General features: G+C 46.6%; 1 protein-coding gene across 2 annotated transcripts in view; it reads left to right on the top strand.

Annotated features, from left to right (window-relative positions):
- Positions 1–470: 470 nt before the first annotated feature.
- The window catches only part of IL1R2 (interleukin 1 receptor type 2), a 36,839-nt gene continuing 18,254 nt past the window's right edge, over positions 471–19,055 (top strand). Inside the window, exons 1-3 of one of the 2 annotated variants that reach the window (XM_032176868.2) lie at positions 471–521; positions 17,224–17,351; positions 18,269–18,533. In XM_032176868.2, the coding sequence (XP_032032759.2) occupies positions 17,285–17,351; positions 18,269–18,533 (332 nt within the window). In that variant the 5' untranslated portion in view covers positions 471–521; positions 17,224–17,284. Of the gene's footprint in view, positions 522–7,995; positions 8,152–17,223; positions 17,352–18,268; positions 18,534–19,055 lie in introns of those variants that run through there. The other variant, XM_032176869.2, reaches the window with a different exon arrangement.

Below are 19,055 nucleotides of genomic sequence, written 5' to 3'. Positions count from 1 at the left end.
CAATCTAGAATAAGGAATTAGATAACCAACCCCCTCCTTCACTTAACAGTTAAAAATCATACAAGACTCTGAAAACAAAACAAAACAAAAACTTAACCTTTCTTAGATCCTAAAAGGGTTCCTTGGATGGAAAACCAACTCTTCCACTGGCTAAAGATCAAAAGCGTCTTTTTCTGTTTAATGGGGCCACAGTTGGGCAAAACGCCCATCACTTTAAAACCAACTCTCGGCTGGAAGTACGTAATTTTTAGCGAGTCACAGAAAAATAGGGAAACTTATGCGGAGTTTCCTTGGTCACTTCCCCATCTGGGTGATCATGTACTCAGACCCAGCACTGCAGCCTGGGGGTGCTCCCTGTGAGGAGGAAAAGGTGTGTCCGCTGCCACCCAGTGTGAGCGGGTGACACCACCCGGTTAGGAAATCCCAGCTCCCAAGAGGGTATAAATCCCTGCTTGACTGCTGAGCTCCCACTGGAGGTGAAAGTCTGGCCTGGCAGCCTTCCCCAGGTGAGCAGCAACAAGGTGAGAGAATGCAGAGCTGCAGGTAAGAGGCTTTGGAGAGAGAGAGAGAGAGAGAGCGAGAGAGGGGCAGAGAGAGGGAAAGGCAGAGAGAGGCAGAGAGAGAGGCAGAGAGAAGAGACAGTGAGAGAGGGAGAGACAGGCAGAGAGACAGAGAGAGGCTGAGAAACAGAGAGACAGAGTGGAGAGAGACAGAGAGGCAGAGAGACAGACAGATACAGAGGGAGACAGAGAGAGGCAGAGAGACAGAGATGGGGAGAAACAGAGAAAGGCAGACAGAGACAGAGACTGAGACAGAGGGAGAGACATAGAGACAGAAAGACAGAGAGAAACACAGAGACAGAGAGAGAGACAGAGACAGACAGACAGACAGAGACAGAGAGAAATCTGGGAGTTGGGACACCCGTGTCCATTTCTGGTAGAGGCTCAAGCGACTCTCCCGATTTCTCTGGACCTCAGGAACCTGATCTGGGTGACCTTCCTTCCCCATGACCTTCTTCACCTGTGTGAAGGTGGCTGGAAGCATTTCTTGACCTTTCTGGGCCTCAGTTTTTCTATCTGTCAAAAAAGAGGCTGGATCAGGGGGTTTCTAAGGACCTTCCATGATTCTAGGCCACAAGTAAAATCGCAGTGGAATCCAACACAAGATAGCGGACCACTGAGACCCATTTCTACCGCATGAGGCTGCACGTGGGATGTGCACTGATGGAGGGCTTTCTTCCTTAGAAGCCTCATGAGATTTTCTGATGTGAAAAGCTTGATATTCTAAAGTCACTGTGGATTCTCTAATGCCTGGCTCTTGGGTGGTTTTCTGGGAGAGGTAGTAGAGTGTGGTTAGGGCTGAGGTGTGTCCCCAGAGGCGAACCGGCCTGGGTTCAGAGTCCAGCTTGCCTGGGACGAACCGCGTGACAGCTCACCTGCTTAGGGTCTCCATTTCCACCTGCAAATAGTAAGGTCGAGGGTGATGAGGAGTATAGTCGGTGAATCCAAGTAGTATCAAGCACTCAGGCCTTAAGGTCACCCTCACACGGGGGAAGAAGGTCATGAGTGGAAAAGGTCGCCTGGATCAGACAGCTGAGTTCTGGAGAAATCAGGAAAGTTGCCTGAGGCTCCAACAGAAACAGACTCAGGTGTCCTGACCCCCAGATCTCTCTCTCTGTCTCTGTCTTTGTTTCTTTCTGTCTGTCTGTTTCTCTCTCTCTCTCTGTCTCTGTTTCTCTCTTTCTGTCTCTACTTCTCTCTATCTCTCTGTCTCTGTTTCTTTCTATCTGTGTTCCTCTCTCCGTCTCTCTTAAATCCTGGCACACAGTTTGCTCTTGCTGTTTGAAGCTCCTTCTTTTTAATCCCATTCCCTTTTGGGGGCCTTTGCTCTTCTTAGAGCCCTTCAGGACTCCTCTACCCCCACCCACAACTCTGTTCTAAGATCTTGGTCAAGACCCTACATTGCCCTGAGTTCTCTCTTGTGTGAGCAGAGGCAGCCAAGTGTCCAGACCTTCCCAGAGCCTCCCAGTGCTGCATGGCTGCAGTGGGAGCTGCCGGCCCCCTTTCTGCACTCCATCCCACCTCCTGCACACTCACCTTTTCCATGCCCATTTCATCAGCTCTGCCTTCCCGAGGCCAGTGGGCTTCCTGCCCACCTGCTCATTTGGTATTACCACGTGCACAGACACAGGAGAGCGCCTTTCTTCTAACCTCATTTAGAAGTTTGTCCATTTGGATTGTATTTTGGTACTTGGTTACCCTAAAAGGCAAGAAGGAAGCTCAGCTGAATGTTTCAGGGCAACTGTCCTCTCTCCAGGGGCCTTCAATTGGCCTGGGAGCCTCCTACGTGGCCTTGCTAGTAGGGGTTCCCTTCTACATCCCCACTCCCACCTCGACCTCCAAAGCCTGTTTGACAATTAGAGCTGAGGGATCCAGAATATCCACAGACCCCGTGCCCTCCTCCCCACCCCAGGAAAGCAGAGTTGGCCTCTAGCAGCAACAGGACTGAAGCAGAGCAGGCTCGGGTTGCTTTTTCATGTTTTCATCACAGCTTTCCATAGGGGAGACACTCAATCATGACAGTGCCTTTGCCCAGTGGTTCTCAAACGAGCCTGCATCAGAATCACTGGTGGGCTTATGAAAATGCAGAGGGCTGAATGTCTGATTCAGTAAGTCCTGGTTGGGGACCTGAGAATCTGCATTTCTAATAAGTGTCCAGGTGATGCTGACGCCAGTGCCAGGGGATCACGCTTTCAGAACTCCTTCTTAGGAGACGTGTCCAGGGCCAAGCCTGTGGGGGAGCTGTCTCAGGACAAGGGCCTTTGAGATGGTGCCTTCACCTCTCCTGAGGGTCTTGTGACTATTCGGCTGAAGGTCTTGTGAATATGCGGCTGATTCTGATTCTCTTGGTCTGAATTTTTCATAAATGGTGTTCGTGCTGCCGGTGCATGGACCACACTTTGAGTAGAAAGGATTTAGAAAGTCTAAGAAGAGGTCTTCTTATTTGGGGGCAAGGAAGAAGTTAGTGTAAAGTTTTGGATGGATCCTAAATTTTCTACAGCTAATATTCATCAGAATGTTTTCTTAAATGTCTGTGGTAGGCAGAATTCTAAGATGACTCCGGCTGATCCATGCCTTTGTATAATTTCCTCCTTGAGGGATATGTGAATAGATGGAACATCACTACCACGATTAAGTTACTTTATGTGGCAAGGGTGAAGGAATTCCGTGGAAGTAATTTAGGTTCTCAATCAGTTGACTTGAAGTTAATAAAAAAGGTCACATGTGCTGAGTGGGCCTGACATAATCAGGTGAGCTATTTAAAAGAGGGTCAGGAGGTCAGAGTCAAGTGGTCAGAGACTTAAAGCAGCAGCAGATATTGTTTTTTTTTTCCATTGGCCTTGAAGAAACAAACTGCCCTGGTGTAGAGAGGGCCTGAGGGCAGGAAACATGGTGGCATCTAGGAGCCGAGAGTGGCCTTATCCAGGGAGAAATTGGGGTTCCAGTCCTGCAGTCATAATAGCCCTGTGAAATCGGCACAGGAACCTGTGCTCCAGGAAGGAACACAGCCCAAACGGTACCTTGATTTCAGTCTGGTGGGACCCTGAGCAGAGACGTCTCACCTACAGCAATGTGAGCTAACCAATGCGGTTGTTTTTAAGTGGCTGAGTCTGTGCTGGTGTGTTACACAGCAATAGAAAATGCATACAAGGTCCTGATCCTTCGCTTTGATCGTGGTGCCTGCCCTCCAAGGTATACTGTGGCAATGACCTCAGTAGCTTCATACAACATGAGCTGATTTCTTGCTCATGCTACAGCGTCGTCATGGGTTAACTGCATTGGACTATGATGACTTATCACAGCCACTCAGGGACCCAGGTCATTGTCAAAACAGAATTTACGGAGACCAGCCGTGGGACGCCCATTGTTTTGACACAAGTGCTGGAGGGTGGAGATTATTCCTATATATCAGAAGCAGAAGCAGGCATAGCAGGAGCAAGTGAGTGGATCGATGGATGCAGGTGGACCTCAGTCTGCTGCCCAGATGGCTTGACTGTGCCATGCTGGCAGCATGGATGAACAAGGGCTCAGCCTGCACCATGCAGGAGAGAGGCTGGCAGGAGAGAGGCTGGCAGCAGAGCACCAGCTGTGAAGTGCACAGGTCTGGAATCGGCACTTGTTTTTCGCAGTCACGTGCCCTGCCCGACTTCAAGGGTTCAGAGAAGTGAATATTGGTGAACATGAGTATACCCACCATGTAGGGTTACCCAGTTGGGGTGGGAGGGAGGGACGCAGGATTTCAGCTCACCAAGCTTCACGGAGCTGCTCTCACCACCAAGGAGCGAGCTGTCTAGGCATCCGACAGCTGAGAGGAGCCAGAGGGGCTAAGAATGCAAATGGAACACTTGCCCACGGCCCCAGGGCAAACCAAAGGTTTCCTGCGGGGCTTTTTGGTCTGTGGAAACCCAGCAAGTCTGGGCTATCTTCAAGTTGAAGATCAGGTTTTCTGGTGGTGAGGGTGAGAGATTTTCCCACACAGTAGAGATCAAAATCCCTGGGTGTTTTCAGTCTTTTTTTTTTTTTTTTTTTTTTGGAGAGTGGCTGACTTCTTGTCACTTGGACATCCTGGACACAGGGCTTGGGACAGTTTCCACCCTTGGTGCCCCTCAGAGGACAAGGTGGGCACATTTTCCAGAGAGTAGAAGGATGATCTTTCAAAGCATACAAAGAAAATCCCATCTATTTTGACATCTTAAAAACTTTGGAAGAAAATATTTCCAAAAATATATATATATAGTAGTGAGTACATATATATATGTGTGTGCATATATATATATATACTGATTATATATATTATATACTCAGACCCAGTATATACATATATATAATATATACTGCTATAATATATATACGCACTACAAATGGATGCCAAAAAAGGTACCTTTAAAGCTTTGCCAGGAGGAATCTCATTTGGCTCTAAAGGCCCTTTCCCACTAGGGCAGGGGAATTAAGCCTGTTGCTACCTGTATTGCTGTCTGAGTTGGCTCAAATCTACCTCTCTTGCATTCATTTTGTTTCTTTTGGGTAGATGTTCACTCTTCCAGTTTCTCACCGGCACCTTCTTCTAGCCAGGAAGAAGCCTGAGAAGAGGGGGACATTGTGTCACCAGGGAGTGGTGGGCAGCTGATCCACACGTGCTGACCTGGGGTCTGCACTGGCTTGTGTGGAGATGTCCCTGGAACTTCCTGGTCATGAGGTGTCCTGTGGAATCTACTGCTGGCGTCTGTGACTGGGAAAACCTGAGGTCTGGTTCCTCAGTTGTCAGAGCCAGTGCTCTGTCCAAGGTCGCCCCGCTGTGCCTCTCACTGGCTCCACAGGTTCTCTGCATCTTGGCCATGACCTTCTTTCTTCTATGGCTTAGACTGTCCAGGTGATACTCAAAATGTTTAGCAGCCAGCAGGGCATGAGTACCAGCCCATCAGAAAAGATGCCACAGCACCTGTTGCTGCACCTGAAGAACTCAGAGGAGCACCAGAAAGCCAAGGTAGCAGAGGGTGGAGAACTCAGGGCCTTGGGAAAGTGGTTGTCTACCAAGAGGTGGGGCAGTCTTCCCCCACTTGGCCTCACTGCTCCTTACTGACTGAATACCCTGAAGCCATGGCTATAGGTTATCTTGTCTTTTATCGTGGCAGCCCCATCTCAGCCCAGATCTCAGTTTACCTTCCATTCTCTCCTGTGAGTGCAGGGGAAGGTCTGAATCTCTCCCATCAGTGAAGCACCCCTTTACCTAACAGCTACACCATTATTTTCCATTCTTCTTTAGTGCCCCTTGTTTTTTGATTCTTTTTTTTATTATCATTATACTTTAAGTTTTAGGGTACATGTGCACAATGTGCAGGTTTGTTACATATGTATACGTGTGCCATGTTGGTGTGCTGCACCTATTAACTCGTCATTTAGAGTTAGGTATATCTCCTAATGCTATCCCTCCCTCCTCCCCCCATCCCACAACAGGCCCCAGAGTGTGATGTTCCCCTTCCTCTGTCCATGTGTTCTCATTGTTCAATTCCCACCTATGAGTGAGAACATGTGGTGTTTGGTTTTTTGTCCTTGCGATAGTTTGCTGAGAATGATGGTTTCCAGTTTCATCCATGTCCCTACAAAGGACATGAACTCATCATTTTTTTATGGCTGCATAGTATTCCATGGTGTATAGATGCCACATTTACTTAATCCAGTCTATCGTTTTTGGACATTTAGGTTGGTTCCAAGTCTTTGCTATTGTGAATAGTGCCGCAATAAACATACGTGTGCATGTGTCTTTATAGCAGCATGATTTATAATCCTTTGGGATATACCCAGTAATGGGATGGCTGGGTCAAATGGTATTTCTAGTTCTAGATCCCTGAGGAATCACCACACTGACTTCCACAATGGTTGAACCAGTTTACAGTCCCACCCAACAGTGTAAAAGTGTTCCTATTTCTCCACATCCTCCCCAGCACCTGTTGTTTCCTGACTTTTTAATGATCGCCATTCTAACTGGTGTGAGATGGTATCTCACTGTGGTTTTGATTTGCATTTCTCTGATGGCCAGTGATGATGAGCATTTTTTCATGTGTTTTTTGGCTGTATAAATGTCTTCTTTTGAGAAGTGTCTGTTCATATCCTTCGCCCACTTTTTGATGGGGTTGTTTGTTTTTTTCTTGTAAATTTGTTTGAGTTCATTGTAGATTCTGGATATTAGCCCTTTGTCAGATGAGTAGGTTGCCCCTTACTTCACCAAGGTGGGATTCCTCCAGAGATGCAAATTGGAAGCACAGCAAAAATTCCTCTGGGTCCAGCCTCTCTCTCTCTTTTACCTCTTGTCCCTTTGCCTTCAGGTTTCAAACCCAGAATAAGAAGCAGGACTGCCTGCCTGATTCCTCTTGTACCTTCCTTCCTTTTGCCCTGGAGCCCAAAGGGTCTTTTTCTTCTACTGACACTTCCTACCAGGAAGGAACTTCCCCTGCATCATATCCACTTCCTTCCCTCCTTCTGAGGAGGCCTTTGCTCTCTCCCTTTCCTGGGGCCGTAGTGGCAGAAGAATCCAGAATAGCAAGGAGGAAAACACATTGGGAGCTAATTGCAATATTACCTTCATTGAGTCTGTGTTGCATATACTGTCCCATCCTAGAGAAAGAGGGGTTTGAACAAAATTTAAACTGTTCTTTGTGATTCAAGGAAATCATTAGGAGCATCAATTATTTTGTGCTTTAGCATCCTGATATACTCAGTAGGGCACATTAACATGGAAGGGACTGCTGGTGTCTGCACTTTAAATCCCGAAATGGCTGTGTGCTTTGGTTCTTGCACCTGCCTTAATGGTTTTCCGTCTCCTCTGTTACTGGGCAATCAGCTGCCGCTTTTTCCAGTGTGTGTTTTCTTCTCCCAGCCTTCTGCCTCTTTCCAATTTGCCATCTGGAATCTGCTTTTGATTGAGCATTCCGTTCACCTGTTGCCGCATGAAAAACTATCCCAAAACTTAGTGGCTTAAAAATGACAACTATTTTATGATAACTCCTAGTTTCTGTATGTTACGAATTTGAGGGCTCAACTAGGTGATTCTTCTGCTCCATGTGTCTGATTGAGTTCAAACGGTGGTGCTCAGCTGGTGAATGGACTCATCTGGAGGATCCACGATAGCTTCACTTACATGGCTGGTGCCTTTGCAGGGTTCCTGGGAGGCTGCGCATAGCTGGGATTGTTAACCAATGCCCTACATGTGGCCTCCCTGGCAAGGTGGTCTCAGGGGAGCTGGACTGTCTTCGTGGTGGCTGACTTTCCAAGGAAGGAGGCAGAAGCAAGCACCCCATTGAAACCAGGTGGAGGCTTCATGGATTTTTCTGATCTAGCTTGAGTTCACACAGCATCACTTCTGCTGCATTGTATTGGTTACACCAAGTTGCAGGCCAGCCCACATTCAAGGGAGGTGAGTTAGACTCCACCTCTTGGTGGCAGAGTGGCACGGTCACATTCTAGAAGACCATGTGGGATGGGAGATACTGTTGTGGTCACCTCTGGAAAATACATTCTGCTACTTTTAAAAACTAGCCACGCTCATACAAATCAACAGAAAGAGCTTCTGAAGGAAGACTTTAAAGCTGCTTCTGTGAGTAAAATACGCTACATGCCTTTGTACCAGGATCTGATTGGCTGTCTTTCCCCTACTCAGATCTTCCTGTCCTTGTTTCTTCTGTCTTTGTCTTATTTTAGATGGGCGGGTTTTCTGGATGACTGATTACTCAAATATTTTAGGTGTTTCCCACACTCAGATTATAAGACAGAAAGCAAAATTTGTTTTAAGGGTGTATGTCTGTTAACAACCAACCCCTGCTCTAATGCCAGAGCATCCAGTTACTAATTAACTTTACCCAGCAGGTAGCCCAGCAGAGCTGGAAGTCCAGTTCCCAGGAGATCTCAGAAGCCCCGAGTTGCGGCTCTGCTGTTGGTGGCCATGGGGCCTTCGGCAAGAGAGTTGACTGGGTTCAGCAGTTGTCTGCCATGACTCGATGCTTTGGAAACTGAAGCTGTATCTAGGACTGAGGAGGCCTAAGCTCAAATCCAGATTGACTTAGAGTTCCAGGGTTTTAGACCTGCAAGAGACCTGGGAGGTCTCACCAGCCCAACCTTTGTATTTTAGAGGTGAAGAAACTGTGACTCAGAGATTGAGCAAATGACTATGTGGTTGCCTAAGATCACATAGTTTGTTAATGGTGGACTGAAGACAGGAGCCCAGTTCCAACCTGCAGTTCCATATGCTGTCACTAAGATAAAAACCTTAGAATTCCTGGCAGCCTTGAAGATGTGTATGTGTGTATGCATGTGTATGTACTTAGAATTGTGTGTTTATATGTTAGGCACACAACATTTATATTGTGTATTTTATAAATTAAATATTTATAGAACACTTACATGTTCTATAATATGGATCTATGCATTTGGGCTTATGGATTCCATTAGGTAAAGTTGCACACATTTTTAGTATAGTAATTGGTGTTAGCTAAGTTACCAACTATGATACTGATGAGTTCTCAGGCTGGGCTGTGTAATGGTCACTTAGCAGGAATTCGGCAGAGTGCAGATGGTGGAAGGGCTGATTTCTCATCACGTCCGCCAGCTGCGTCCTTGAGCAAGCTCCTTATCTCCCTGAGTACCTGGCTCTGCTTTTATAAAACACTGACGAGAGCTACTGCTTGTTGAACATTTTCTTTTTTTTTGAGACGGAGTCTCGCTGTCGCCCAGGCTGGAGTGCAGTGGCGCAACCTCGGCTCACTGCAAGCTCCGCCTCCTGGGTTCACGCCATTCTCCTGCCTCAGCCTCTCCGAGTAGCTGGGACTACAGGCGCCCGCCACCACGCCCAGCTAAATTTTTGTATTTTTTAGTAGAGACGGGGTTTCACCGTGGTCTCGATCTCCTGACCTCGTGATCCGCCCGCCTCGGCCTCCCAAAGTGCTGGGATTACAAGTGTGAGCCACCGCGCCCGGCCTGAACACTTTCTTTCTGCAGCACTGCTAAGCTCATTACCTATGGTGTGACATCTAATCCTCCTGTAGTGCACACCAGGGTATGCCCCTTTCACAGAGGAGGAGACTGAGCCTTACACAGGTAATGTAACCTGCCCACCACCCAGTTGCTAGCAGGAAGGAAGGCAGGATTCCCACTTTTCTGTCCAGGTACACTGTGCTCTTCTGTATACATTTTCTAACTCTCAAAGTTATTAGAAGGTGTAGACAGACTTCTTTGGAGCTTCCCCAGAGGGTCGAGTATGACTAATAAATGAAGTTTAGAGGGAGGTAAATTTGGGATCCAAAGTGACAGACATTTCTAATTATGGATACTTCCCAAGACTGGCAGTGTGCATCTTGTGATGGGGGTAAGCTTGTCTTCTATAGAGGATGCTGGGTTTCAGAAGACTGTTTGGGTGGGCAGATAGACTTAATGGCTTCTGGAGCCCCCTCTAGCTCCAGGTGTTGATGCTTTTACAGAGCAGAGAATGAGTGCCAAAACCAAGGATTGTGTAGGCTCGGGTTTACATCCTACTTTGTCATTCCTTAGCTCTGTGGCCTTGGGCAAGTGACTTAATGTACCCAAGTCTATTTCCATTGCTCTGTGTTTATAATGGGGATGCTGAGCTCTACCAGACTCATGAGTTTTGTCCTCTGGAGTTGTACAGAGCAGTGCGTTCCTCTTACACAAATACCAGGCTGGGAGAATTTGAAGCCTGTGGGTTTGCCCTTCAGATGCCTAGGGCCTCACAGGTAGAGCTTTCTCATCAGTCATTTTGGAGGAGGATGGTAACTGTTCCAGGCTAGAGGAGTGGTCTTGCTGGGTGTCAGTCTGGGCAGGGTCTAATGTAGGAGGCAGGTGAAGCAAGTGTTGGTTGATGGTCCAGCCTGCTGGGGGCTTGGAATGACCCAGGCTCACGGGGAATGGAATGTTGATACAGGATTTGAATGAGCGAAAACATGAGTTGAGTTGGTTGACTGAACTTGACCAACTTCTGTCCCAAGAACCACTGACTAAGAGACACTTCAGTGGTGGCTTTAGCGAGAAGGGATGTTTGCTGGCAGACAGTATAAAGAGCACCTATGCCTTGGTGGAACTGTCTGTATCAGTTTCTTTGGATTTGCTCCCCTGAGATTCAGCCCAATGTGGCCTAATGCCCTATTCTGCCAAAGATGGGTCCCCTGCAGTGTGGCCTCCAGGAAGCAATTTGTCTCACCAGGCCCCACCAGGGATGGGAGACTAGTGTCCAGGACATCACCAGCTGTCATTCTGACACAGCTATGCAGACCAGGAACAGTCTCAGCCTGCTGCTCGGAAGCTGATTCCTTGTCTAGCTTTTTTCTTTCCTATAGAACAAAAGTAGTTTCTGGACAACTCATCTAGGTTTTTGTTTTGAGCCAGCACATTTTTCAATAAAAGCTGACTGAAACCCAGTCATGTATTTCTCTGTATCTGAGTCTAGAAAGTCTTCCCTCTTAAAATTCTGTGATTTCCTAGGACTTAGTTAAAAAATACATTCTATATTGTTTCACCTTTGAATTTATAAAAAATTTCCAGGTTTAACTTTGATGTAAATATTTATTTCCTCATGGGTTTCGAAGAATTTATACGACATGCATAAAACATGTTCGGGCTCCTAGGAATTCATTTTCCACACTAGAGGTGACTCAGTGATAGGTGTAAGGCCTGATAGCTATGTGACTTCATTAACATTCAGCACCTGCCACCGTGTTTTTGTTCTTTGAATGACTGTGCCACCTGACTCAGAGATGAGACAGTTGCCTAAAAACTTCTGGGAACAAGATAATGATAGAAATAAAGAAGAGTTTAATCTTCTAGGTGAATTCAGTCCAGATATATTCAAATATATTATCAAATAAAATTGTTACTCCTTCTACATGCTTGAAAATTCCTTTCTGGAGCCCTCATTTACTTACTAGGTTCTCAGTCTGTTAAAAAAATGTATTCTTGCATGTATTCTGAAGTATTTAGAGGTGAAGTTTGATGATGTCTGCAACTTTCAGGTGTTCAGGAGAAAATATGTCTATGTCTATGTCTGTGTCTATGTCTGTGTCTGTGTGTCTGTGTCTGTGTCTGTGTGTCTGTGTCTGTGTGTCTATGTCTGTGTCTATGTCTGTGTCTGTGTCTGTGTCTGTGTGTCTGTGTCTGTGTCTGTGTGTCTGTGTCTGTGTGTCTGTGTCTGTGTCTGTGTGTCTGTGTCTGTGTCTGTGTGTCTGTGTCTGTGTCTGTGTCCATTTGTCTCTGTCTGTGTCTGTGTCTGTGTCTGTGTGTCTGTGTCTGTGTCTGTGTCCATTTGTCTCTGTCTGTGTCTGTGTCTGTGTCTATGCCTATGTCTGTGTCTTTGTCCCCTGTCTGTGTCTGTGTCTTTGTCCCCTGTCTGTGTCTGTGTATATGTCTCTGTCTGTGTCTGTGTCTATGTCTATGTGTATGTCTAGGTCTAGGTCTAGGTTTATGTCTGTGTCAGTGTCTGTGTGTGTCTGTGTCTGTGTCTGTGTGTTCTGTGTGTGTCTGTGTCTGTGTGTGTATCTGTGTCTGTGTGTCTGTGTGTCTGTGCGTCTGTGTCTGTGTCTGTGTCTGTGTGTCTGTGTCTGTGTCCATTTGTCTCTGTCTGTGTCTGTGTCTGTGTCTGTGTCTATGCCTATGTCTGTGTCTTTGTCCCCTGTCTGTGTCTGTGTCTTTGTCCCCTGTCTGTGTCTGTGTATATGTCTCTGTCTGTGTCTGTGTCTATGTCTATGTGTATGTCTAGGTCTAGGTCTAGGTTTATGTCTGTGTCAGTGTCTGTGTCTCTGTCTGTATCAATGTCTATGTCTGTGTTTGTGTCGGTGTCTATGTCTATGTCTGTGTCTGTGTCTATGTCGGTGTCTATGTCTGTGTCTATGTCGGTGTCTATGTCTGTGTCTATGTCTGTGTCTTTGTCTCCCGTCCGTGTCTGTGTGTATGTCTGGGTCTAGGTCTAGGTCTATGTGTACATCTCTGTCTGTGTCTGTGTCTGTGTCTGTGCCTATGTCTGTGTCTGTCTGTGTTTGTGTCTGTATCTGTGTCTCTGTCTGTGTCTGTGTGTAGGTCTAGGTCTAGGTCTAGGTTTGTGTCTATGTCCGTGTATGTCTAGGTCTAGGTCTGTGTCTAGGTCTAGGTCTAGGTCTTGGTCTCAGTCTGTGTCTATGTCTATGTGCCTGTGTTTAAATAGAGAGAGAAGAAGAGGGAGAGAGGGTGAGAATAAAGCGAATGCAGCAAAATGTTAACAATGGCGAATCTAGTGAAATATATACTTGCATTTGTCATGCTATGCTTTCAACTTTTCAGTCTTTTTGTAATTTTTAAAAATTAAATGAAAAGGTGGAGTAAGCACTTACATCCTTTTAGGCTATATGTACTGTCTATGACCAGAAGCTGCAGACACCTGGGAATCAAAGGCAGGTAATGGTTACCTGGGCTTCAGTGCGTGCTCTACCACCTGTCCAACTCAGGGCTGTGCCATCAGCTCTTTCTACCTTCCAGCATTCTTTTTCTTCCTTTCACACTTCACACATTTTTGTCTTTTTCTTATGCCTGGTCCTGTTTTTCATCATATGCCTCTGTTTTCTTATGTTGAATGTGGTGAAACATGGTTATTTGACCAAAAAAAAAAAAAAAAGGATAGAATTCTAACTCAAATACTTGGAAGGAGCTGCCCTTGAAATTTCTTTCTTCAGGTAAGAAGGTCAACTCACATTCCAGCAGAAATGTCAAGTTGTCTGTGATTTAAAAACTCATTTAAAGAAAGTAGGCCAGTAGAATAGTGTTTTGCTGCAAACTTCTGCAAAACTAATTTGTTTTCCCCTCTGGGCCCGCCAAAAATTTACTGTTTCCCACACTACAGCAATTTTGGTTCCAACCTTTTTCTGAGGTTTTGATTATTGAAAACTGTCACTACTATGTGTTTGTGGTTTACTTGTCTGCAGCCACTTCCTGGAGAAGTCACAGTAAAGCAGCTCTTTTGCCCAAGTCCAGGGAGAGAAACCCAGACAATTCCCTTGGCTGGAGATGGGGGTGGGGGCGGATGGGGCTAGCAGTTACTGGAGGAGGACAGCATTTTAGGATTCGTTCCACTGGAACGGGGTCCTTGTTGAGACACTTCTTCTCACCCATCCAGCCATATGATTTGAAGAAGAGAGTTAACTGAAACTCACTTTACCTGTAGAAAGAAGAGACTTATTTAGATTTCTCAAAGACTCTTCAGCTCCATAGCTCTGTGAAGCGTTAGCTACTGACTGATCCTGAATGGCACAGCCTGAATTTCTGGTGTCAAAGTAATTTTAAACATGGTTACAAACCTTCCCATAATTCCCGTAAGCCTGAACCTGAGAGAATGTGAGCATGGTGGGGCGCTTTCATTTGAGGGATGACTGCACGTCAGCTCCTGACTTTGAGTCAAAGTGACTTTTAGAGTCAACCAGCAGAAACTGTTTACTTGAAATAGTTGAGTATCAGAAAGAAGACAGTGAGAACACAGTGCCTGACAGTACCTGGCAGGGCTCCTTCCCCTGGGATCTTTTTATAAACTCTGGAAAAACAGTATATTGGGAATAGGCTTGGCTGTGCATGACAGAAAGCCTGGACACATAAAAAAGGTAGTCCAGGGTGGTGGGCGGCTTCACGAAGCCACCAAGGACTCAGGTTCCCCTCTTACTGCCCTATTGCATTCAGTGAGTGGTCTGTACCTTGTAGTTCATGGTAGCGGCCACAATCCAGCCGCCACTTCCACACTGAGCAGCAGGAAGGAAGATTAGTGGAGACCTCCCAGGGGGATCACATGACACTTCCACTCACATCTCATTGATCCACATTTTGTCACATGGCCACTCCTTGTTGCAAGGGATGATGGGAAATGTCTTTGTGTATAGAGGGCCATGTGCCCAGGTAAGATTCGGGGGTTCTATTATGGGGGAAGCAGGGAGGACAGATATTGGGAGAAGAAACTAGCAGCATCTGTCATAGAAGGTGCATTTTCAAAGAGCAAGGGCTTTGGAATCACAAGTGCTGGGTTTAAATTTCAACGTCTGCTTACTAGCTGTAAGTTCTTGGCCAGGCCTTTTAACCCCTTTGAACTCTTATAATACATCCTCTGTAAAATCAGCATGATACTCACTTTGTGGGGATAAAATGCAAGAATGAATGTTCAATATTTGGCACAATAGAAATTGCTATTACACTAGTCCCTACAACACCAGCTTTGACTTCATTTACTTATCCTGATATGTGGTATCGGTTAGCTACAGTGTATTTAAATTTCTACTTCTTTCATGTTCTTACTGGTGCACTAGTGAGTCTGGCTTGGACCAGTATAGTTGGGGATGTGATAAGCAAATGCGTGTCCAAGGAGGACACAGCAGCTTGGTGGATGTTTATGTGACCTTCATCTGGCAAACCTGACAGTATGGTTAGGAGTAAAGTCACAGGAACTATTTGTGCTTCAGAAACTCCTGAAGAATAGTATTGTGTAGAAACAGAGTTTAAGGGAGAAAGCTCCAGGCCAGATACATAGCTAAGCGGAATATCTCAGGTCACCAGAAGGGGGAGCTCAGACTGTAACTCTGAGTCCTTGGACTCAGGGTTCCCCACTCACGAGGGAGGGTTTCTGGAGAGGGAGGGTTTCTGGAGTGCGAGGGTCGGTTCCTCAATGCCACCCTGGGTTTACTGCAAGTTATTCCTAGAGATATCTGTGCGAGGAGCAGGGAACAACTCAACGAAAATGTGGCTGGGAATTTTTCCCCTGGATTCATTCACAACTCCTGCCGTGGGCAGACTTTCAGTCATAAAGATTCCCCGGTATGTTCTGTTGTGTGGGCCATGAGGGCTCTGCGCAAGACCAGGGCTCTGCCCCAAGGTTGTCACCATCCTTGCGGAGCCAGAAGAGTCAGGCATGGCAGCTGGCACGACTGCTCCCACTTCCCGCCCCGCCGATGGCCGGGTAGGGCATTGACTTGCTGTGGAGGATGGAATGTGAACAGACAGGAGTGAGCGAGTTCCCAGTGTGGCCTGGTGTGTGCTTTTGGCTGCATTGTTTCCATTTTCGCCATCCCCAAAGAGGATCATCTCCCAGGAGGCTTACTGGTCCAAGGAGGATGAGACACCCATGGAGCAGACTTGGACCTCATCTGCCGCTCCGAGCCAGGCCTAATGCAGCCTAGTTTAGGTTAACCAACTTCCATCTTGCCCACAGACTTGTGAGCAAGAGTGAACGACTGTTGTTTCACACCATTCAGTTCTGGGGTCGTTGGTTTGTTAAGCAGCATCGTTGTGGCTGTGGTTAGCAGACACAGGGAACACTTGTGATAGCGTGAGAAGGTCATCAGGGAGACGAGGAGGGCATCTGACACTCCAGTCTTTAGGGGGATTGGGGGAGGACTGCTTCATAAACTTGTACAAGTTATTTCTGTTTTGGATTTCTTGTTGCTTTTCTCCCTGGGATGCTATAGACCAGAGTGTTAGCAGGACACCGAATCCCTCGGCGCGTGTCAGAGTTGTATGTAAAACAGGAGTTAATCCATAGGGGATATAGGGAAAATTCTCTGACAAGTGATATATGAGGACTCTTGGGCTTTGAGTGATCCATTAACTCACTCATTCATTCATTCATTCATTCAAAAAATGGGAGTTAGGGATAAATCTGTGAATAAGATAAAGCAGGGTTCTGTCAACCAAAAAGTATCTGACAGTCTTAATAATTTAGAAGCTTATTTTGCCAAGATTAAGGACAATGCCCAGAAGAAAAAATAGGAATCACAGAAAAAACAGTCTGTGGTCTGTGCCTTTCTCCAAAGATGATTTTGAGGGCTTCAATACGTAGTTTTTCCCCTGTTGAAAAGCAGGCTGGAGGGGAGAGAGGGAGGGTGCGATCATTACTGAATCCACAGGTTGCAAGGGAAAAGAAACAGGTAGGGAACAGTCAATTATATTCCCCTTACACTCAGTAAATCTGCTCTTCACATATGATAAGGTAAACATAGAGTGGCTACCTGTGGAGAATTTCTAAAATCTTTTACCTGTAAGCTCTCTGCTTAGGAACAGAAGGAAAGGCAGCTTCTTGTATGACTCAGCCTTCAGCTTATCTTTTTCCTTTTGGCAGAGTGAATTGGGGGTCCCAAGTCTTTATTTTCCTTTCACAGTCCTTCCATCAGTGGAGCCTGAATTCTGGAGAGGGAAGACCAGGCTGATGATGAATGCCACAGAGAATGACAGGGAAGGGAAGGAAAACATGGAGTATTGGGATTAAAGGTGGTGCAGTTTTAGACAGGGAGGTGAGGGAGACCTCACCAAGAAAGTGAAGTCTGAGCAGAAAGGGCACTGGCAGTGGCCTTAGCTGAGGAAGCAGCATCTCTGGCCAAGGGGCAGGAATGGCTAAGGCAGGTCTCTGCAGAGACAGCAGCTTAGGGGGTGGACCCCGTCTGCCAACCACGCCTCTAGGTGCTACAGGGATTCGACTTTAGATATGTTCAGTGAATATAGCTATAGAGAAACAAATCTAAAAAGTTTGAGTTTTCTTCTTAAACAGAGGAGGCAAAAAGGTTCCCATTATCCGGTGAAGCCTCCAGACCCTGCCCCTACCCAGTCTTCAAGGGATTCTCTCTGCAGTGTTCTTGGTTCCTGGTGACACCTCTGTTTCCTCCCCTAGGCCACGTGGTACTAGGCCTCAGTCCTCCACTTCCCGTGTCCTCTGGAAGTTGTCAGGAGCAATGTTCCGCTTGTACGTGTTGGTAATGGGAGTTTCTGCCTTCGCCCTTCAGCCTGCGTCTCACACAGGTAAGAAGTAAACCCTTCAGGTGCAAAAAGGCTTGCCTGTAGCTTCGCTAGGGAAAGCTGTTATCTAGTGAAGTTTTGTTGTCAGAAAGCAAAGTGTGGGCGGAGCTCAGTGGCTCCCGGCTGTAATGTTAGTACTTGAGAGCCCTAGGCGGGTGGATTGCTTGAGCCCAGGAGTTTGAGACTAGCCTGGGCAACATAGAGAGACCCACGTCTCTACAAAAAAAAAGAAAAAAAAGTTAGTTGGGTGTGGTGGTGCGTGCCTGTAGTCCCGGCTACTTGGGAGGCTGAGGTGAGAGGAGTGCTTGAGCCCAGGGAGGTTGAGGCTGCAGTGAGTGGAGATTGCATCACTCCACTCCAGCAGGGCAACAGAGTGAGACCCTGTCTCAAAAAAATAAAAAAGGAGAAATAAAAAAAAGAAAAATGAAAAGAAAAAGAAAGAATGGTGCGAATGTGCTTGTCAAAGAGCAAACTGAAGAAGTGACGTGGTTGCCCTTAACAAAGTTGCCTTTGGAGTTTAACCATACGACATGCCAGAACTAGACTTTTACCATCTAAACTCAGCTCATATCTACTTTTAATGATGAGAAGTCAGCAAGTGAAAACTATGGCCATAGTTATTAATCTTTAATTTTTTGTCACCATAGAAACCTGATTTAACTTTCTTCATAAAACATAAGTTGGAATGGATAGTAGCACTGAACTTGTTATTCGGAAATTTTAAAGTATAATAACGGGGTAAAGAGGGAATTTAATAGTACCCCAGGGAGTAGGTCATTTTGTTAGGGACAAATGACATCTTCCCGGAATGTGCTTCAGGTTTTCCTGCCAGAATCAGGATTGGTCCCAGGTGCAGGGAGGTTTTATGATCTGAGCAAGTTTTGGACCCAAAGCCTGACCATGGGCTCTCTGTCCTTCAGGGGCTGCCGGAAGCTGCCGGTTTCGCGGGAGGCATTACAAGCGGGAGTTCAGGCTGGAAGGGGAGCCTGTGGCTCTGAGGTGCCCCCAGGTGCCCTACTGGTTGTGGGCCTCTGTCAGCCCCCGCATCAACCTGACATGGCATAAAAATGACTCTGTTAGGACGGTCCCAGGAGAAGAAGAGACACGGATGTGGGCCCAGGACGGTGCTCTGTGGCTTCTGCCAGCCTTGCAGGAGGACTCTGGCACCTACGTCTGCATTACTAGGTAAGCCTCCCTGTGCGGGGCTGGGGAGGGGATCCTGGCAGGATGGAGGCTTGTGAGGGTCTTCAGTCATGATCTGGATCTCAGAATCCAGTGTACAAAATACAAATCCAGTGAATCCACATTGCATCCAGCTTGCTGTTCCTGACACAGCCCCCCAACCCTATGGTCTCATTCTGTCTCCATTTAGTCTTTGCTCAAATGCCACCTCTTTGGAGACAATGTCCCTAGCCATTTTAGCTGACACCACCCTCTGTCACTCTCTCCTTACCCTGCTGTAGTTTTCTTGGGATAGGATTTTCCCATCTGACACATTTGTGTGCGTTACCGTATTTAATGTTTGTCTACCCATTAGAATGTAAACTCTGTGAGGGTAGGGACTTGGTCTACGTTGTTCACTGTTGAAGCCACATGGTAAGGAACCAAGAAATAGACATAGAATAGGATTTTACTCGGAATAGGATTTTAGAGCTGGGTGAGACCTTAGGATTAAATTAGTCCAACACTTTGGGAGGCCGAGGAGGG

Source organism: Hylobates moloch, unplaced genomic scaffold (genome assembly GCF_009828535.3).
Source record: "Hylobates moloch isolate HMO894 unplaced genomic scaffold, HMol_V3 SCAFFOLD_15, whole genome shotgun sequence".
In the NCBI taxonomy this organism is placed as follows: Eukaryota; Metazoa; Chordata; class Mammalia; order Primates; family Hylobatidae; genus Hylobates; species Hylobates moloch.
Note: the sequence above shows the minus strand (reverse complement) of the source record. Positions and strands in the feature narration are given on the sequence as shown.